Genomic DNA, 21,818 nt, shown 5'->3' on the forward strand with positions numbered 1-21,818 from the left:
AGCATAATTCGGCATTGTGCGCATTATGCTCTGTAATTGGAAAACTACCATTAAGTAATGGTTAATTTACAGTCGCATTATGTTCTGTAATTGGAAAACTACCATTAAGTAATGGTTAATTACAGAGCATAATGCGACTCAGTGACGCACAATGCCGAAATATGCTGAAGCTTAGTTGAGCATTATGCCGCATAATGCGCTCTTGTGCTGTAATTGGAAAACGGCCTTAGTGTTTCACATATGAAGTGTAATGTAATAGGTATCTATGTTGTAGTGTTTAATCTATGGTCTGCCTGTCTTCCACAGATTACACATATAATCTATGTTATACACATAATATCTCTCTTGAATTTGCTAAACATATGTGTAGGTACCTACATAATACTACTTAATTTAAAAAATAAAATATTCTACAAGTTTATTTATAAATTGTTTAACATTGGTTTTTATTCCAATTAAAACCAGATAGTCATGTCGAATCCTTGGAAAAAAGTGGCAGCACCAGTAGAGGCGCAGAAGCTGTCGGATATCATGTCTGAAGAATTTGCAAGAGACCTTCAGGTTAGAGAAGAGATAAAATTTGCAGAACATCTCTCTGAGCACCATGTCGGCACCTCTAATGAAGTTCCAGTTGAGTTGTTACAAGAAATAGAAAGCTGCAACGCAAAGGAATATTGTGACTCTGACGCGATTATTGCAAAAGTTTTGCAATGTCAGTTCGACAGAGAACACGATGACGAAATCAAACGCGTAGAGAAAAAACGTAATGGAGATGCTAAAGTATCCGTTTCCTATGATAATTACCGCAACGTACCATCGCATTTGATTTACGACTCTGAAGACGACGATGACTTTGAGGGCGATAAGAAAGACTGGGATCGCTTCGAAACAAACGAAAAGGAATTCGCAAGCCTTCCGAAACGCGGATTTATCATAAAAGATGGAGAAATGGTCACCAAACACGACAGTGTTATCACTGGAAGGCGGAATGCTTGCAAAGTTATGGCATTCCCTCCAGAAGTATGCACCGGAGATGGCGCTGGCTTCGATATGAAACTCTCCAATTCTGTATTTAATCATTTGAAAGAACAGACGAGATATCACAATACACGTAAACATAAAATGTTGGACAGAAAGGAGAGTCAAGCTACAGCCGAAATGGGCCTGGATGAGCCTACTAGATTGATACTATTCAAACTTATCAACAATGGGATATTAGAGGATATCAATGGTGTCATCTCAACAGGAAAGGAGTCTGTTGTTCTACATGCAAATGGTGACACAACTTATCCTGACTTAGATGTACCTAGAGAATGTGCTATTAAAGTCTTCAAAACAACTCTTAACGAGTTCAAAACTCGAGACAAATACATAGAAGCCGATTATAGATTCAAAGATCGCTTCTCGAAACAAAATCCAAGAAAAATTGTACACATGTGGGCTGAGAAGGAAATGCACAACATGATGCGTTTGCAGAAGATAGGATTGAACTGTCCGGATATGATCTGCTTGAAGAAACATATACTTTTAATGTCATTTATTGGGAAGGATAACAAGCCAGCCCCCAAGCTAAGAGACATAATCTTAAGGTCAGATAAATGGCACAGTGTTTACAATGAGGTTGTGGAGAGTATGCATAAAATGTACAATGTTGGTCATCTGATTCATGCTGATCTATCAGAGTATAACATTCTCTGGTGGGATAATAAATGCTGGTTTATTGATGTTTCTCAGTCTGTGCAACCTGACCACCCTAACGGGTTGGAGTTTTTACTTCGAGATTGTCGTAATATTGTCAATGTGAGTATTACGTTTTCTATTAAATTTAAATTATTTAGGAGTAAAGCTGAATCATTTCTTTATAAACAAATAAAATGGTTTCAACTCAACAGGTTTCAAACTGCTTTATTAATTATATCATTAAAAATATAAATATACATAGGCTTAAATATGTAATAATATAATTTAAAAAAGTCTCCTAGGCTTGAAGACTTCAGGATGAGGATTCTCAGTACTGGCCTTTTTTTATAGTGCTAAATATGTAAGAAATAAAAATCTGACAGATACTTTTTCAATTGATCTTAAAACAATTTTATGAATTTCTCCTACGGTGAAGGCATAATATACCAGTATAAATAACATAGATAGACACCAACATAGATAATTTATAAAAAGTAAATTGCTGTAATATCAACGGTAGGAAGCAGCTTGGCTCTGCCCCTGGCATTGCTGAAGCCCATAAGTAGTAGGTCGGTAACCATTCACCATCAGGTTAGCCGTATGCCAACAAGGTCAATAAAAAAATAAAACTGAGTCAGCCGTTATACAGCCAAATTGAGCACGACCTATTGTGTCAAGTTTGGTGACTCCTTTTAACATCTAATTCTATTTTTGTTAATCTATTCAATAAATAACATAAAATAAATCCAAACAAAATGAGTTTACATAAAAATAATGTTTGCATTATTCAAGTGGTGATATTTTTCATACATTACTTATTCATAATGGTGTGTTGCTCAATTTCATAATTTTATGTATTCGTTACCATTATTATAGACAATAGTAGTATTCTTTATCTTCTATTATTTTAAGGGTTAAAGTTATATAAAAATACTTTTAAATGTTTCATATTGTATCTCATTACAGTTCTTTGAAAAAAAGGGGGTCTCACATGTGCAAACTGCAGAAGAACTTTTTAAATCAATAACCGGCTTTAATGAAGTTGATGTGAACTTATTGGAAGGAGTTCATACCACATACAATTCTCTGGCATGCCGATTTGAAATCGCCCCCGATGATAATAGAAACGTTAGCTATCCATTTGAATATTGTTGGCAGAAAACCAATGAAGAGAAAGCTAAAAGTGATAAAAGTGATGATAATGAAGAAGATGAATTTGAGGAAATGTGGAATCATGCTGCCAAAAGTAAAACTGTTGATAGTGCTGCCAATTTTGGTAATGAAGTCAAGATTGACAATGAAATAACTTCAACAGCTTCTAAAACCTCTGATTTTAGAGATATTATCGACCATGAATCATGTTTTGCTAATGAATTTAAGGGTACTATACCCACAAATTCAGACGGAGACACCTCTAGTAGTAGAGTAGAGAAAAAGTCTTAATAGTAACTAAAGCGGAATTATGGAAATGATTGACAAAAAAATAGGTGTCTCGGGATATGACAAAATAAAATAGTAGTCAGTGTGGCTGAATCTTGTCTAATTAGCAAGAATAAATGAAAAAATACTATTTTAATAATCGTCTTTCTTTTGATATTTCTATCAATGTGTGTCTGTGTTTCGTTTAAGGATATCACATAAAAGAACATAAATGATAAAATTAGTAAAATTTTTAACAATTATTTAATTATTTAATCTAAATGTTCTTTACAAATTATTTATAATTAATAAATATCTGAAAACCAAAATATCAAAATTAATTCTGTAATCTGGTATTAATTGGGCCAATATCAATGACTATTAATTATTTTTAGTATTACTGGTGGTAGGACCTCTTGTGAGTCCGCGCGGGTGGGTACCACCACCCTGCCTGTTTCTGCCGTGAAGCAATAATGCGTTTCGGTTTGAAGGGTGGGGCAGTCGTAGTAACTATACTCGAGACCTTAGAACTTATAGCTCAAGGTGTGTGGCGCATTTACGTTGTAAATGTCTATGGGCTCCAGTAACCACTTAACACCAGGTGGGCTGTGAGCTCGTCCACACATCTAAGCAATAAAAAAAAAAAAAAAGATGGTTATGGAATCATATGTGGGCATTATTCAATGTAGGATTTCCTCCGGTTTTCATTAGTCGTAGACACAATTAAAACTACTCATACGGTTGAATCTTGTTTTATTTAATACGAGATTTAATAAATAAATTCAAAACGAAGTAAATCTCTCACATATACGTAAGCGAATCAAAATTTTTCGCTACACCACCTCGTCCCGTGATGACATTCCCAAAGATTAATAAAATCTGTCGCTGTGATAATTAAATCACTATTAAAATGCAAATTTGCAATACTATGTGTCAGTCTGTTAAAAAACCAACTCTTCGTTTCAGCTTACATAATAAGTATAGTGATTTACATATCAGGTCGTCAGCGAAAAAGTGGCCTAACCCATAATTTTTCATAAACGTGCTTTTTATGTTGCAATTTAATTAAAGCATACTAAATTTTGATGCAAAACCGGCCTATCCCTAGTTTCACCCATAGATAATAGATGGCCTTGTAAATATTACTTTTGTGCGTATTATTTTTGCGTACGAAGCAATGTAAAACTAAATCAAATTTATTCAAACCTCATTATCTTCATACCAACCATGGTAAACTTAAGCCACTTTTGCGCTGACGGCCTCATATATGCATATCTACTGCAATAACAGTAAAAACGTGAGAAGTAGCTCACTGGAGTAGAACATCTACATCTAATGTAGCGGTATCTGGGAGATTTTTATGTAAGACCCAAATGATCGAGCCTTTGTTTGGAAATTATGTGGTGCAGTAATTGTGTCTGGTGTGGAACTAGGTGCTCTTCCGTGTCGGCCAATAGTGCAACCAATGAGGTCATATCTCCCTCCTGCTCGCTCACTGTTATTGACTGCAATTTCAACCGCAGGTCCGTACTTAGAGGTAGAGCTGAAATCGAAAATACATTCTTATAATTACAGTATCCCTCTGTTACTAATCCAAAATCAATAAGTGTGTGGCGGGTAGCCATCATACAACGCAAGATATTTGACAGATGCCTTAATCTCGCTTACGACAATTTCAAGATGAGCTTGCATATACACAAGCTCCTAACAACAACATTCGGACCGTCGGTCTACCGAGCAATCTCACTCGCTCGGTGGAAGATCTTCCCTTTGTCGTATACCTCCACAGGTATAAGTATCATCTTGATCAGGTATTCTTGCTTAACATCCTACCATCCTATCCATCCTAAGATTGGCATATCATTTTTTTAGGTTGTAGTTTGCACTAAGCTTTAAATATTAAGTATATTAACTATGATTAAACTGGACCCTGGCTGACATAGTTTTTGATGACATAACTTTGTGACTTCTAAAAATTACGACTGACAGGTAAAAAGAGAAAAATCTTTGTGTCAGTCAGATTAAGGGCCTAAAAAATAAGATAGACATAATGTAACTTCTGAATCCTTAATTGCCACTGTGTGTGAACTGCACACGTTTTTATTTATTTATTTGGCAAAAGTTCTTTTATTTCTATTTTATGAAATTTTAAGTCTTACCTTCAGTTTCTATATCATTCACTAAATCAAAAAATAGTTGTTTCAATGAAGGTGGCTTGTCCTCGTCGGCTGGTTTCACAAGAATTGCTAACAGTATCCTGGTTACTTGAACTCTAAAAAATAACGTGTATTTTTTAATAAATTAATACTAGGTTATGCAGTAAGGAACTAAAATCTAAGCCGTTTGGAGTCAAATTAGGCGACGGGTGGCCATAAATTGACAATATAAGTTAACAAATAGGCACAAGCTACATTATGCAGTGTGATTGGTGTTAAATGTTAGAAATAGTCGTATTTAAGGTAACTTGAAAAAATGCTTCATAATACTAAAAAACTATACTATATAACTATCATAAGTCATTAAAATATCCTTTATTATTTTACTTAATAGATTGTTTTGTTGACTAGTTTACCACGACTACTTATACCACATAAGAATACCTACTCAAGAATGTTTCATAATATGTTAGGTGCATCTTTTTCCGACTTTCATCTGATTTGTTTTATAACTGACAGTGGCGAACTAGTTTAGACAATATTGGTTTCTTTAAAAAGCAGTAGCTGTTTCTTATAAGATAGGCTGGAATCTCATCTGCCTATCTACAATTATAAAAAGTTAAAATAATACTTTCTACATAAGAAATTAATAAACAAATACATTATAGTGCAAACTTACTTTTAAATAAAGTTTTATTTTATATTATAATTATTATTACTTACTCTGTGAGGAGGTCTTCAGGAATATTCAGTTTGGAGTCACATATTGTGTTTGCAGTTTCAAGTGCCATGCTGAACTTTTCTATAACAATATTTTAATAAGATTATTAGTATTATTTTTTCTTGCAAAGCGGACCAACAACCTATTAAAGAGGATCTTTTGCATGGGGCCAAAGCAGCAGGTAATTGTGAGAAATCTTAACAGACACATAAGACCAGCTGTGAAGATATAAAGGCTGATGATATATACATATTACAGAATCTATGACAATGCTCATGATGAAAAATCCATCTGAAGTGTCTCGTTGGTGCAGTAATAAGTGCTTCTGATTGATGGGCTGATGGTTGTGAATTCAATTCTCACATCTAACAAACAGTCCTATAATTGACAGAATTGATTGCCCTTTGTCCGGTTGTTTAATATCTATATACATATGCATATTTTTAAATCGATACAAGTATATATCAGTCTCTGTCCCCCTAGTTGTTATTATTATTATTATCTGAAGTATGACTGAAAAAATTTAAAAGTATAAACTGATTTACTGTATTTTACCACTGTCAATCTGTAAAATCATTAAATTCCACAATGCCATCAACTTCATAGTATAATCTACGACAGTATTCAGTGCTTGTTGGTAGTATGATATAGCCTCCGCTTTATGTCCCAGGGTGGACAGGTTGCTAGCCAATTCCATCAGTAGTGATGAGCGAATTGGTGACTTTTCTGGATATTTGTTCAGTGCTTGTAGAAAACATCCTATACCAGCCTGAAAATTCAGAAGAAGTGTAAGAACACAAACACATTAATTTGATCAATTGCTTTAAAAAGCACGTTTAATATGTATATATACCTAATGTTTTTTGTATGATTTAGTGTTTTGGCAGACCTCAGTCTCAAATGGTTAACACTTAGCATGGATGCTCTATACTACATTATGCATGAAAAACCAGAACAATAGTACTCATTCTTTGAGGGTTGCCCTGGCTAATATATCAATATAAAAGTATTACGTAGATACATCTTCCAAAAATCCATTTGTTTTTAAATAAACTTGTAAATTATAGTTAAGATAATCATCACACACTGCTCTAACCAGAGAAGTGAGATTAATCAAAGGTTTACAATCAACAAATATTCTCATTCACAACAGTATACTTCATGACCAATGCTGCTAATCCTACAAATCATTGCTTAGCAAAAGATACCTATAATATGTATATGATATGCCACAATCATATACGTATGATAATAATAATAATATAAATAATAATATGAAAGGATTCAATTTTAAATCTTAGTTGAAAATGAAGAAAATGTATCTCGCACAGTATTGTTGGCTAAGCAAGAAAATGTTCATCATCATCATCATTCTTTTCTATTACCCTCTGCTGGGGTGTAGGGCTCGAATCAAAAAGGAAATGTTGCTTTATGATATTTCAATTCAGCATCTTACTTCTAAATTCTCTCTTTCGGGACTGTAGAATTTCATTGACTTCAGTTTCATCTCAGCTTTAATGAATTGTCTGGCTGCAGAGATATAGTGCTCTGCTTCACCAAGGAAATTTCCCACCGAGGCCTCGCATTTCGCAGCGCCCACATAAGAATGCCCCGCGAACGTCGGCTGTTCAGAATGTTCACATTGTATCGCTAGTGCTATAAACTCATTTGTTGCTTCAGAAACATTTGGCTTCCGCATGAAACGTCTGAAAATTCAACGTAATTATATTTCATTTTTGCTTTAGATTGAACGCAAGTTGTAAATATTATTCGTATGTTAAAAAGTATGTTAAAAAATTATTTTCATTTTTAGTTTTTTAAAACTATGAAATGAGTCGTCTATTATCAAAGGTGGCAATCTGTGCATTTGGACAAAAAAATTTTATTGATATGTCAATACAGATTGATTTGAATATAATCGTCTCCTTCAAAGAATACGGTTCAAAACCTGCATTAAATAAAGGTTAATAGTTAACCTGTTATTTATCTAAGATCTCGTTCCGAAGAGTTTTGTGATTGCTAATGGAATACAAAGTCAATAATTCGTTTTTCTGATTTACCAATCATTTTCCAAAAGTCAGATTGCCGGCTTTGATAATAGTCGACTCAAATACAGTATTTACAATAAGAAAAAATATATATTTACTTTTTCATTTTTGTATTGATGTTCATGTATTGTTCTGTGAAACTGGAGTTTAAATCAGTAGACATTGTCGATGTTGTACGTAGTAATTAAAATAATTAAAAAAAACTGAGGGACTGTTTATAAATTTGTAACGTTTAACTTTTTTCTGTTTTATTAGTCAATTAGGCAGACGAAGGGAATGTAGTCTATACAGGTATGCTTACTTTATCAAAAGTCAAAGAATGAAACAAAATATTAAATCAAATGGAATTGATGAAAATTAGTTAAGTAGGTAGTGCCTCTCAGGAAACTGGTTAAAATTAATTAAGAGTTCAATTAATGTTTTGGAAGAAGTCGAGAAGCCATGTCCAGCTATTAGTTTAGCTTTCATGATCATGAATATTTTAGTTAATACAATACCTATTCAAGCGTTACCCTTTTAGTTGGTACAATAATTAAATGTCGACGACCAACATTTTAGCCATCGTTTGAGGTTACGACCTCATTTCACAGTATGATTGATGACGTTCACGTTGTGATGTCTTTGGGGCCCGGCGAGTACCTAGGTATATACTTACGCAATACAAAACTTAGGAAATTTTGATAAAAATGAATATTTTGAATTTAGTAGGTTTTGAAATTGTCGTAGCAGAATTGTCTATAAGCATCTGGCAGCATTGCACCGGTCACCAACTGTCAAATTCGTTTGAAGGTTTGACGTGTCTTTTATTTATGGAAAGGACTTGAACATAATTTCACGAAAAATAACAAGTGATAAAACATGAGTTCTATTATAATTACTTTCTAGAGGTATAAAGTGTATAGCAACGCACGTAAAAAAAATGGATTTCCTCAAAAGCGGTATTAAGACTGTTCTGGGGTCTCCAGAGGTCGGCACTGCCGCACCGTCTCCAGCTGAAACGGTGATCATTTTATTAATAAGATTTCTAGAATAATAGTCTACTCTCGGGCTATTTATAGATACCAATCAAGTACTGTTCATGTAAACTAGACTTTTATAGCATCAAGAAATTTGAAAGATTTGAGATAAATTTTTTATTATTAAATTGATTTGTAAATTAATCAAAATCTTATCTCTCATGCACTCACAGACTAGCTACTACGCCTACGGAGCTACGTTTTGTACTGAACTGATGATCATTCCTTTAAGCCACCATAATTTTATATATTCAGCACTATTCACTATATCTTACTAGATGACATTTCAATCAAATAAATCTGAGGAGGCATTGTTTCCATGATTTGTGGGCCGGCTGTCAGCTATATGTTGTATATGAACAATAAGTATTTATATTCAGCAAATCAAGATCAGTTTTCATTTTTAATTACCTCTGTAGTTGTGTGATTACTACATTAGTTGACTTTCTTTTTGGCTCCGGAAACAGTGCCCTTACATTTCGTAAAAGCATCGGCTATCGTAATTAATAATGATTTCAATCAAATAAATCTGAGGAGGCATTGTTTCCATGATTTGTGGGCCGGCTGTCAGCTATATTTTGTATATGAACAATAAGTATTTATATTCAGCAAATCAAGATAAGTTTTCATTTTTAATTACCTCTGTAGTTGTGTGATTACTACATTAGTTGACTTTCTTTTTGGTTCAGGAAACAGTGCCCTTACATTTCGTAAAAGCATCGGCTATCATAATTAATAATGAGCATTTTTTAAATAAGCTTTCTTAACGAGCAGGTTGCAGAGAATTATCTGTCAATCTAAGAGCTACTAGATTTTGCAGAAAATAGTATTGAAATTGATTAAAATTAACAATATAGTGTCTTTGACAATAACCACATGAGGCTAAGTGGCCTGTCTGTGTACATAGTGCAAAACAGAATAGTAAATGTGAGATTACACTGTAAAAGCTATTTTAATTATACTGGCGGTAGGACCTCTTTTGAGCAATAAAAATATATGTTTATGATTTGCAAAAACTGATGACAATACTATTTCGTGGTACAATTTTATAAATGTGATGTGACTTCAGACATTTTCAAGAGGTTGCATGTTTGCGAATTTGGAATATATAGCAATATGGAATATATAACCACAATAAGAATATATTTTTCCTAGAAACCATAATACTTTTAATAGTATAATATAGTAGTATACGGACCTAATGAAAAACTGTCTGGCTGTTAACCAAAATATAAGACAGCAAAATAGCAAAGTCTCTGTAGGTAGATCAAGTCTTAAAGAATCTTGTTAATGAGGTTAATGTTATGAACCTTAAACTAATTTTTATTTTTACTAGTGCTTAGTAAGTATTATTGATTGTACTTATTTTTTTGCCTATAGCATTGTACTATAGCATAAAATATTTAAATACTTAATTAATAATGTGAACTTTAGGAGAAGACTCCCACTCCATCAATGAAAATACAAATTTTGCAGGAAATGATAAGACATTATTTAACAATTGTAATTTTAATTTAACAAATTGTCTACTCATATGTTATTATAACTTTTCAAGCTTAAAATTATTATAACTATTTATGCTGTTATCTTGACATGTATATATTAAAAAATATGTACACATGTCAGTCTCTGCTACCCATAGCACAGGGAATCCTAATTTTAGGCCGAATGACCGCGCAAGATTTGTTCACGGTTCCCAGTTAAGTAATTCATCAGTAAAGTTGAAATTTGGCAATTTGTATTTGTTTACATAATAATAATCTTTGGTTTGCTCTTTAAGGATTTACTATAAGTTAAAATAAACTAATAGGTTAAGAAACGCATTAATGAAATACACGTCATTGGTGGGACAGGTCGAGCGACTAGTGGAGCGTGTTACGAATTCTACACTGCTTCAAGACCGCAGAGACAGCTGCCGTGCGCTCAAAGCACTCTCGCAGAACTACCGCATTGAAGTCGGTGCCCAGGCCATGGATGCTCTCCGTCAGGTAAGTACTGGTGTGTGGGTCATAAATCTCATTCTTGATTATTATTTAATAGCTACTTAAATTTCCCAGGTACTAGAATTAGACAGAGCAGACAATGAGACGATACACTACACACTTGACACCCTTAAAAATATTATGTCTCCAACTCTTTTCAAAGTTGAAGAGGACAACCACCAAGTTCCTTGTAACATCGGGGAACAGTTCACTGAAATGTTCATTAAAGATCCACAGAATGTGCAGCTTGTGTTAGATCTTCTTGACGAATACGACTTCCGCGTGCGACTCTCAGCCGTACAGCTACTTACTTTCATGCTCACGAACAGAACCCGTGACATCCAAGAGATCATTCTAGTCAAACCTATGGGAGTATCCAAGATGATAGACCTCCTCGGAGACACCCGGGAAGTCGTAAGAAATGAAACGTTGTTGCTTTTAATTAAATTGACAAAGGGCAATGCCAACATACAGAAAATAGTAGCGTTCGAGAATACATTCGACCGATTGTTTGAGATAATTGCGAGCGAAGGACACGCCGAGGGCGGTATCATCGTAGAAGACTGTCTGTTGCTGATGTTGAACCTGCTGAAGAACAACAGCAGCAATGTGAACTTTTTCAAAGAGGGTAGCTACGTGCAGCGTCTGCTACCACTGCTGGCGACGCGCGACGACGAAGCCGAGGAGGCCGGGTGGGCGGCGCAGCGCGTGGCCAACGTGCAGGTCACGCTGCTGGTGGTGCGCGCTCTGGTGGGCGGGCAGGGCGCGGGCGCGGGCGGCTGTCGACGCGCGGTGCGGGCGGGCGGCGTGCTGGCGGCGCTGTGCGGCGTGCTCATGTCGAGCGGAGTGCCGGCCGCCGTGCTCGCCGACACCATCCTGGCGGTGGCCGACGCGGTGCGCGCCGAGCCCGAGTCGCAGGACTACCTCGCGCAGGTCACCGCGCCCTCCGACCCGCCTCGACCCACTCTTCTCGTCCTGCTCATGTGTATGCTCAACGAGAAACAGCCATTCCAACTTAGGTAAAGTTTTATAAACAATACACTTATCTTCAGTCAGACACTTGTTAAGAGTGGTCGTGGTTGCGCTGACGATGTATATGCAGAAACATCCATTAGGTCGCCCATGCTCTCGAGGACCGCCGTCCAGGCAATGCAGTTATAAACATTAACCAATAAATAATCAAACTTCTTCATGTGCTCAGGTAAAGTTGTTCCCAGTGAAAATGGTGTAGTGCTAACACTAACAAGTAAAACTAACCCAGGTCCACTTATGGACTTGCACACACGTTTGCCTGCGCATATTTCTTTATATGTAAATTTTACATATATATTTTTTTTTGTCAGGAGGAAATCGCCGGACTTCCGCCCTCCACTGGGGATGGAGGGCGGGGCATGTCAGAGTAGAACTGACTAAAACCTGAACAGACTAAAACCTCCTGTCGCTCAACCACCAACGTACCTCGCATGAGACAGAACTCATGAAGAGGCAGAGGGGGGAAAGTGAAGCGTTTAGTGCGGAGCACATCTCTCCCATCACCCTCTCCCTCGGGACGCCGGACCGATGGTCGTCGGCGCCACGACCACCAGCTCTCTCGGTCGGCAGGCTATCCGAAGCCCGCCTAGATGGCGCCGGTTAGAATGAGCTATCCTACGGAATACCCCGCTGGACCAGAACCAGCGTGGGTCGAGGATAGCCGGCCTTCCATCACCCGGATGCTGTTGCGTAAAACGCGTGCAGAGCAGCTTGCACGTCGTCTTCTTAGGCCCCCCTCGCCGGTCCCCAGGCCGACATGTGAGGGGGACCCGAAACACTTAGAGGGCCAGGACTTGGGCGACATCCGCCTGCCTGACCCCCGCTCGACGGCGGCTGGATTGCGCGTCTCTCTCACGCGCTCCGCCGCCTCCTTCTGCGAGATGTTGCACTCGCAGAAGTCGAGCATCGCCTTCCACGACTCGTCGTCGCCGAGCATCGATGCCACAACATTCGGCAACGACAAGTCGTTTCCTATTTTTGCGACGAGGACACGGCGCCACCCTCCATGCGGGCCAGGCGACGAGCGTGTGCTCCGCCGTGTCCAAGTCGCAATCACAATGGTGGCACTCTGCCGTCGGCTCGGCTCCGATCCGGTGCAGGAACTCACCGAAGCAAACATGCCCAGTGAGTACCTGCGTGAGCCAGAAAGTGAGGCGTCCTCTGTCACGATTCACCCAATCCACAAGGACCGGGCGAATCGCCTCGACGGTCCTACGACCGGCCGAAGGATCAGCCAGCCGTCTGGACCATGACTCCAGCACGGACGGCCGAGATTGGGCCCTCCGCGCTCTGACCACACTGGGGCTGGGACGCGCCACGCCCCGGGCACGAAGGTCAGCCCGCCACTGATAGTCAGCAGCGAGCGCCTCCGCTTCCAGAACCCAAGGCGGCGTCCCAGCCAGTACACACGCCGCCTCAAAGGAGATGGTGCGATAACCACGGATGACCCTGACCGCGATGGTGCGTTGCGGCCGTTGCAGCAGCTTCGCCACCCCCGCGGCCAGGGACTGGCCCCACACCGGTGCCCCGTATAGAGCCATTGATCGCACCATGTAAATTTTATATGTACGTTAACGTTAAAATATATCAGATGAAGCACTTCAAATAAATAAAAAAAAGGGTGCGTGTACTTCTGTACGCGCGTAAGAAGGTATACTTTATTTTTATTAAATTTATTTCTTTTTTTTTTAATATTAAATAATTAATAATTATTATTTAACGTTAATAATTTAATAATATTCAGTATGAATTATATTAAATAATAATTTTGTCATTTATATTACTAAATAATACATAGGGATAGTTAACCTCAATTGTATTGGAGCACTTGGGAAGGTTGATGAGCACAGTTTTTTCACAAATATTTTCTAATATTAATTAGTATTGATTTAAATATTCAATTTAAATCACTTCTGATTATAATTCAGACGCACATATAAAATTCGCACTTGTATAATGAAAACAAAATGAAAACACGTGTTTTAAATGTAGAAACTCAAAGCATTTGGATAAATATTATAAATATAAATACATAGTGAACAGAGGCGGCGTGCGTGCCAACATGCGCCACTAACAGAGATTCCATTTCTGTTTTGTTGGTAGCATTTTTCACGAGTGTACATGCGCGAAAGTTCACCTGCGGCTATATTCAGACTCGCCAAGTTACGTCGGTCGTATTGTAATGAGCGATTTAGTGGGCAACTTCATTCTGTTAATTTTGTGTCACGGTGCGCGCGCATCGTAAAATTTCACTCTCATTAATTTTTCATAACGCGCCTAAAGAAGTATAACTTCAAAAAATTTAACCTAATAGTAACAATATTTGACGGGCAGATGTGCAGTGCTATACTGTTTCGAGTGCTTCCTGTACCGGAACGAGAGCCAGCAGGCGGCGCTGGTGTCGACGCTACTGCCGACAGCGGGGGAGGCGGCGCGGCTCACGGCCGGGCAGCTGCTGTGCGGCGGGCTGTTCTCGCGCGACGCCGCCGCCAACTGGTTCGCGGCCGTCGCGCTCTCCCACGCGCTGCGGGACAACCCCGAGCAGAAGCGGCGGCTGCTGCGCGTGGTGGTGGCGGCGGCGGGCGGCGGCGCCCCCGAGTCGCTGGTGTCGCAGTGCGGGCGCCTGCTGCAGCGCGCGGCGGACGCGCGGGCGCAGGTGGCGCTGCTGATGCTGCTGTCGCACTGGGCGGCGGGCTGCCCGGCCGCGGCCGCCGCGCTGCTGGGGGCGGGGGCGCCGTGGGCTGGGCGGTGTCGCAGGCCGCCGACACGGACGACCCGCTGCTCTCGGGGCTAGCTGCCTTCCTGCTGGCGCTGCTCTACCACTACAATGATGACTCCGTGCCCGAATATACCAAGGTCTCTTTTTTTCATTTACAGATTTAATACTTGCCATGCATGCCTTGCATGACCGTTTAACTGTGTGTAACAATGGTGTTGACGCGACTTGCCGTGTCTTTCTTTTTTTTATTTCTACCGAAGCTGAGAGCCTTGAGAGGCTATTTCAGCGTAACCTTAACCAGTAGGTGAGCTCACGGGGCTCAAACCTGACGACGTTGCTAACACGAACCCTAGTAAGAGCAGTGCTTCGCAGAATCTACCACCAGATCGGAAACGCGACCCACTGAGAAGATCCGGCGAGAAACTCAGTGGGCGGTGTCTGAGGGTTAATTTACTTCTTAGTCATTCCATTTAGCCCTTCGTCGCCAGCGACGGGTTCGACGAGGACGGTGACCGGTGTTTGATACATAGTACAAGTGTGTTATGCCCGGTTGCAGGAGGCGCTGAAGCAGGTGATCGTGAAGCGCATCGGTCTGGAGGCGTTCGTGTCGCGGCTGTCGAGCGTGTCGCGGCTGGAGCCCTACAGCGCCGCCTCCAAGCAGCCGCAGCCCGTCGTGGCGCAGCCGCACCTGCTCTCGCTCGACTACGAGTTCTGCAACTTGTACCGGGAACACGAGAGTCAGTATCCGCACTAACATCCACTACCAACGACCGCTGGTAACGTTGTAATGGTGGTAGGACCTCTTGTGAGTCCGCGTGGGTAGGTACCATCACCCTGCCTATCTCTGCCGTGAAGCAGTAATGTGTTTCAGTTGGAAGGGCAGGGCAGCCGTTGTCACTATACCTAAGACTTTAGAACTTATATCTCAAGGTGGGTTGCACATTTACGTTGTAGAAGTCTATGGCCTCCAGTAACCACTTCGCACCAAATGGGCTGTGAGCTCATCCACCCATGTAAGCAATAAAAAGAAAAAAATGTTCTTAATTCTATTTTTACACGCTTTATATTAGCTTCACTTGTATGTATGTTTGTAACTGACTCCTTTAGACGCGATTTTGATTACTAGATTTCATTCAAACTTTGTAGATTTATCGAGGACCGATGACAATACACTAATTTGATAAGATTATTCTATTATTCAATTTGGAAATAAAAAATTAACTAAAAAATGAAAAATAAATATATGTAGTTTAAAAAACTAAAAAATATACCTAGTCAGGTCATAAGTATTGTCACACAGTAAAAACTTTTCTTTTAGAATGCTGGCCACAAAAAAGTTTATTGAATTCGAATTTCGAATTGTTCATGAAAATAAAAATGTATACTTTTAGAATTTTACTCATTTTTAAATATGGAGTTGGACGCTTAAAGAAGACCGTGTTGCAGTTATTGCGTTGCATCGTTGCGGTTACGCGCCAATTCAAATTTTTAACATACTGAAAAATTTGAATATAACCAAAAGATTCGTTTATCGTACCATCAAACGATACAATGAAGACTCTAGTGTAGATGACAGGTCAAGAAGTGGTCGCCCTCGGTCTGTTAGGACTCCAGCAGTGATAAAAGCTGTGAAGGCGCGAATTCAAAGAAATCCCAAACGTAAGCAGAAACTGTTGGCCCTTCAGATGGGGTTAAGCAGAACCACGGCGAAAAGGGTGTTAAATGAAGACTTAGGGCTTCGGGCATATCGAAGAAAAACAGGAAATCGTTTGAATGCTCGTCTAATGGACCTGAGACTGAAGAGATGCCGCGCTTTGTTGAAGCGGTAGGCGGGAAAAAAATATCGGGAAATTCTTTTTTCGGATGAAAAAATTTTTACCGTAGAAGAGAGCTACAACAAATAAAATGCTAAGGTGTACGCACACAGTAGTGAAGAAGCGAGCAACCGTATTCCGCGTGTCCAACGAGGTCATTTTCCATCCTCGCTCATGGTATGGTTGGGAGTTTCTTATTGGGGCTTAACAGAGGTACATTTTTGTGAGAAAGGTGTAAAAACGAATGCAGTTGTGTATCAAAATACAGTCCTGACGAACCTTGTGGAACCTGTTTCTCATACCATGTTCAATAACAGGCACTAGGTATTCCAACAAGATTCGGCGCCAGCTCATAGAGCGAAGAGCACACAAGACTGGATGGCGGCGCGTGAAATCGACTTCATCCGGCACGAAGACTGGCCCTCCTCCAGCACTTGGAGGAAAAGGCAACACTTGGAGGAAAAGGCGTGCTCAAAGCCTCATCCCAATTTGGAGTCACTCAAGACATCCTTGATTAAGGCAGCCGCCGATATTGACATGGACCTCGTTCGTGCTGCGATAGACGACTGGCCGCGCAGATTGAAGGCCTGTATTCAAAATCACGGAGGTCATTTTGAATAAACTTTAGTGTCATAAGTATCTATGTTTTATTAAGTTCATTTTGGTACATGAACGGTTACATAATGAATAAACTTGTTTCAATTATTTTACATTAAACATGTGACAGAATTTATGACCTGACTATGTACTTTATATTGAATTCAACTAAAAAATAGAAAATAAATTTTAATAAATTTAATTGAAAATAGTGTAAAAATATTTTTTTTATCGTAAAAAAAGCGTGGGGTGCGTGGTGTTTTTAGTGATAATTATTTTTCTGACAGATATGAGAAGAATAATTATTATTTCAATAATATCTTAAAAAGCACGCTTTTTGATGTGAAACATCTATAGCCGCACGTAAAACCGATTTATGGCGTGGCGACGCGTCGCCACGCTATATGATGGTATATATATACAGTCTATATGCAGTAGTGTGTACAGTGTGGCGACGCGTCGCCATGCGCGATCGACTGTGCGATTCTCTCCCACTCGATCCGGCGTTAAGCCATCTCTCTCGCTACACCGAGCTCGGATAACTACAGTGTATACTCCGTAGTGTACATACAGTGTTGTTTACTACAGTACACATAACCTGTTTTACTTGAAAACAAATTATTTTTTCGTAATATTTTATCATTATGACATATTTAGTTCCTATCACAATCTGCTATTTTCTGCATATTACTTTTACAAAATAATGTCGATGTTTCACATCTGCCAGGCGTCCCGTGACGGCTTCCTTTTTTTTTACAATTTTTTATTTTTTTTTTTTCACTTTTTGCAATTTAAATTTATTAATTTTTTTTTCTTCTATTTTTTTGTTGAATTTTATGTAAAGCGTGTTTTTTAGTTTTTTTAAAGTATTATATTTTATCTGTTACAAAATTTTCACGTAAATTCGACGAATGGTCCTGAGCCACACAAGGGCGCGAGAGTCCCAAGTAGTGACGAGGGTGTTGGCTGCGCAGGCCTGCTGCTGTCGGGGCTGGCGGCGGAGGGCCCCGCGGAGGCGGAGCACCCCGACACGCTGGCGCAGTACCGCGCGCTCATCCGCCAGCAGGACGCGCGCCTGCACGAGCTGGTGGCGCAGCTGGACCAGCTGCTGCACAACAACCGCACCCTGCAGGTAGCGCGCCGCCAGACCACTACACTTTGGCCTACCAGGCCATAAACTCCAAAAAAAAAAGAGAACCACACTTCTATATCGCTCCCTCACTGCTGAGGATCACGACCACATGTGACTTTCTTCCACTGTACTCGATCATTGGTTTTTTTTTCTTAGCTGGGTGAACGACCTCACAACCCACCTGATGTTAAGTGGTTACTGGAGCCCATAGGCATCTGCGACGTAAATGCGCTACTCACCTTGAGATATCAGTTCTAAGGTCCCAAGTATAGTTACAATATCTGCCCCGCCCTTCAAACTGAAACGCATTACTGCTTCACGGCAGAAATAGGCAGGGTGGTGGTACCTACTCGCGCGGACTCACAAGAGGTCCTACCATCAGGAATTAGGCAAAGTGTAATTTTGCGGTTGATTTTTATTACACGATGTTAATCCTTCACTGTGGAAGTCAATCGTGAACATTTCTTAAGTACACATTTCATTAGAAAAATTGGTACCCGCCTGCGGGATTCGAACACCGGTGCATCGCTACATACGAATGCACCGGACGCCTCATCCTTTAGGCCACGACGACTCACGAATCGTTACAGTCGATTCTCCGATGAATCCCTCAGTAACGCTACGTTGAAATCCCAGTGTAGACTTGATTACTAGCCAAAACTTATTACTTACAGAACACACTGAACGACTCTCTAGCGACAAATTCTCACCTTAAAGACGAGAATACACTGTTAAAAGCGCAAGTGTCGGCCGCCGGCGCCATGTCCGCGGCGCCCCGGGGCAGCACCACGCACGACGCTGAGCTCAAAGAGCGAGAGCTCCAAGAGAAAATCGAACTACAGGACGCTAAACTGCGCGAGTACGAAAGTGAGGTGGAGGAATTGAGGACCGCTCTGAGAACTGCTGAGGAGGAGAGGCGGAAGGCAGAGGAAGAACTCGTCACCCTGAGGAAGGACCAAGATGACCTGCTCGTGCTTGTGGCTGACCAGGTGAGTGGCCGCGTGCACACCTGGAGGATGTTGCGTCCAGGACAATCATGTTTTTTTATTTATTGCTTGGTTGAGTGGACGAGCTCACAGCCCACCTGGTGTTAAGTGGTTACTGGAGCCCATAGACATTTACAGCGTAAATGCGCCACCCACCTTGAGATATAAGTTCTAAGGTCTCAGTATAGTTACAACGGCTGCCCCACCCTTCAAGCCGAAACGCATTACTGCTTCACGGCAGAAATAGGCAGGGTGGTGGTACCTACCCGCGTGGACTCACAAGAGGTCCTACCACCAGTAATTACGCAAATTATAATTTTGCGGGTTTAATTTTTATTACACGATGTTATTCCTTCACCGTGGAAGTCAATCTTGAACATTTGTTAAGTACATATTTGTTTGTATTGCTTTCAGGATTTGGAGTTGAACAAGTACAAAGAGCTCGTGGCGGCTGCACAGGGCGGGCGGGCCCCGGCGGAGCCCTGACCGGAGCGCGCGCTCCCACGCGGACCTGTGCGGAGACCAGCCCCTGGGACTTGTGAACAGATCCCGATGAATCTATATTTATACAAACAAATAATATAGTAATGTTAAAATTGAGGACATATGCGCTGCTCGCTTATTCAGAAACAATATCCTGCAGACTCGCGGCTGAAGTACAAGGACAATAAAAAAAATATGTGTGTGCGCTGACTCTTAATTAATCTGTAAGATTAAATTATACCACACTGTTAGTGTAGCTTTATGCCTTAAAAAATGAGTTACCGCATTTTCGTGGTATATAGATCGAATATGTGTCAGGGTATTTGACTATAATAGCGACCCGGCATGCTGGTCCTCTCGTGGGGGGTATCCCGGGTGCCGCCAGGGCTGCCTGCTGTACCCTGACGGCGTCCCCCAGCGAGCTGCCCGTCTAGCTGTAGTGTTGACCTCGAGCCCCCCTACCCAGTCCGGGTCCAGTCCCGCGGGGGATCGGACGTGGGGGGGGGAGGGGGCACGGGAGTCATTTACTGAGCGGGCCATTAACATCCATTCGTCTAGTGCCACATGTCCTGCGTAGAAGTTTCGGCTCCAGGTCAGGGTATTTGACTATTTAATAATAAAGGTTAATATCAATTTCATAGATTACTACTATTGTTTTATTTTTTAAGTTAAAGGCGAGATAGCTGAGAGTTTGCAACATTAACGGTGCGCGCCGGTCGCTCGCTATTATATTAAGAAACAACAAGGCGTATCAGAACATAAATATCGGTTTTAAAAATTAATCCAACTAAACGATCCACGTAACCATTAGAAGATTGTCAGCTGCTTCGGATCATCAGTAGACTGACTCCGTGCTCCCATATTAGTGTTTGAATTGAAAGATAGCATTATATTTATACAGTTTGATACAAGTCAAAATTAAAGTCTTTGTGGCCTAGCGAATAGAACACCCGCTATTTTTGTAGCGAGCCGTGCCGATATGGGGAGGTTCAAATCCATAGCTATCTTTTTTTTTTAAACATACGAATTGCTACTCTTTAAACGGGAATGACCATTACACTACGTTTCAAAAAAAATCGGATACAGCAAAACAATCTAAAATCTACTTTTTATGTTTTTTTTTAATAATCTTTATGTACACTGCGTTATATTAATAAAAGGGGCACTTTTTTGTTACATAAAATTGACTTACTTTTAACAACTTCCTAATTATATTTCGTTGAAACAGCGAAGGAGACTAAATTGCCTAAAACGATGTTCAAATGGTATATGTTCGGAATGAAAATTATCATAAATCTTTTTTTTTTAGTGTTACCATTACAACTGTCTTATTTTTTTAAATGAATTAATATATTGTTAATGGCTGTAAGAATGGACTGTAAATTGATGATATTGTTTAAATAGATTTTTATTATAATATTTTTTTTGTTTCTGAAAAATAAAGAATGTTATTTTCATCCAGGGTCGTCGTTTTTTTTTCAAACACGGCAGTCCGATAATATACTAGTTGAAGGAAATTGGAGTATCGTTCTTAGCTGCGATGCGATAGTGTGAATAACTCATTAGACCCCGCTCGCTCATTTATCTAAGACCCTCGTACGGACAAAACAAAATGGAAGCGAATTGGCTAAACAAAATTATCAACGTTACACGTCATTTCGGTTTCGTTATTACTGTTATGTTCCAGAGCCCTGAAATTGCGATACTTAAAGACAATTTTTTTTGTATGGAAACTAGCGACATCTTGTAGTGGATGCCCCTAAACTTATATGTTGTTAAAGATATAGCATTTAATTGTTGTATAACTAAACACAAAAAAAAAAAAAAAAAATCATACAAGGCTTTATTTGTTATAGTCAAATTGATTAAATTTTATCAATTTGAGGTTTCTGAAAATTTACAAAATCCTTAATTAACAATAAATTAAAAGAAACTACCATCTACAGAAGCAATGAGAAACTAATCGAAGCGAGGCTATCAAGTGGCCGACGCCCTTAAACATTTTTGTTGAGTGCTTCAGTTGCTTATCTATA

The 21,818-nt window shown here is 39.8% G+C and overlaps 3 protein-coding genes across 3 annotated transcripts; 2 read left to right on the top strand and 1 right to left on the bottom strand.

The window, feature by feature from the left end:
- The first annotated feature begins 295 nt into the window (after window positions 1-295).
- Window positions 296-3,256, top strand: LOC114251653 (serine/threonine-protein kinase RIO3). The gene is made up of 2 exons (XM_028185995.2): window positions 296-1,800; window positions 2,647-3,256. Exons 1-2 carry the CDS (start codon window positions 472-474, stop codon window positions 3,121-3,123), a joined length of 1,806 nt encoding a protein of 601 aa, XP_028041796.2. The 5' UTR covers window positions 296-471; the 3' UTR covers window positions 3,124-3,256.
- A 579-nt stretch (window positions 3,257-3,835) lies between these two features.
- On the bottom strand, window positions 3,836-8,686 carry Hap40 (Huntingtin-associated protein 40 kDa). The gene is made up of 6 exons (XM_028184963.2): window positions 8,123-8,686; window positions 7,433-7,682; window positions 6,532-6,745; window positions 5,979-6,057; window positions 5,259-5,371; window positions 3,836-4,642 (listed from the first exon to the last, which is right to left on the bottom strand). The coding sequence occupies exons 1-6, from the start codon at window positions 8,185-8,187 to the stop codon at window positions 4,458-4,460; spliced, it is 906 nt and encodes a 301-aa protein (XP_028040764.2). The 5' UTR covers window positions 8,188-8,686; the 3' UTR covers window positions 3,836-4,457.
- A 111-nt stretch (window positions 8,687-8,797) lies between these two features.
- p115 (general vesicular transport factor p115) lies at window positions 8,798-21,246 on the top strand. The gene is given in 9 exon segments (XM_028184639.2): window positions 8,798-9,024; window positions 10,894-11,028; window positions 11,098-12,041; window positions 14,389-14,782; window positions 14,785-14,910; window positions 15,330-15,510; window positions 18,159-18,316; window positions 18,991-19,305; window positions 19,717-21,246. Coding segments are annotated over 9 exon segments (2,406 nt in total). The 5' UTR covers window positions 8,798-8,943; the 3' UTR covers window positions 19,789-21,246.
- Window positions 21,247-21,818: the final 572 nt, after the last annotated feature.

The sequence above is a fragment of the Bombyx mandarina genome, chromosome 03 (assembly GCF_030267445.1).
Source record: "Bombyx mandarina strain Sakado chromosome 03, ASM3026744v2".
Classification (NCBI taxonomy): Eukaryota; Metazoa; Arthropoda; class Insecta; order Lepidoptera; family Bombycidae; genus Bombyx; species Bombyx mandarina.

Bases quoted from the DNA above. Each gene is read 5' to 3' on its own strand.
- LOC114251653 (XM_028185995.2), top strand. From the start codon at position 472: ATGTCGAATCCTTGGAAAAAAGTGGCAGCACCAGTAGAGGCGCAGAAG. The intron at 1,801-2,646 runs GTGAGTATTACG...ATCTCATTACAG, and splicing joins ATTGTCGTAATATTGTCAAT to TTCTTTGAAAAAAAGGGGGT.
- Hap40 (XM_028184963.2), bottom strand. From the start codon at position 8,187: ATGTCTACTGATTTAAACTCCAGTTTCACAGAACAATACATGAACATC. The intron at 6,746-7,432 runs GTAAGATGCTGA...CTGAATTTTCAG, and splicing joins CCGAAAGAGAGAATTTAGAA to GCTGGTATAGGATGTTTTCT. The intron at 4,643-5,258 runs GTAAGACTTAAA...TTTCGATTTCAG, and splicing joins GAATGATATAGAAACTGAAG to CTCTACCTCTAAGTACGGAC.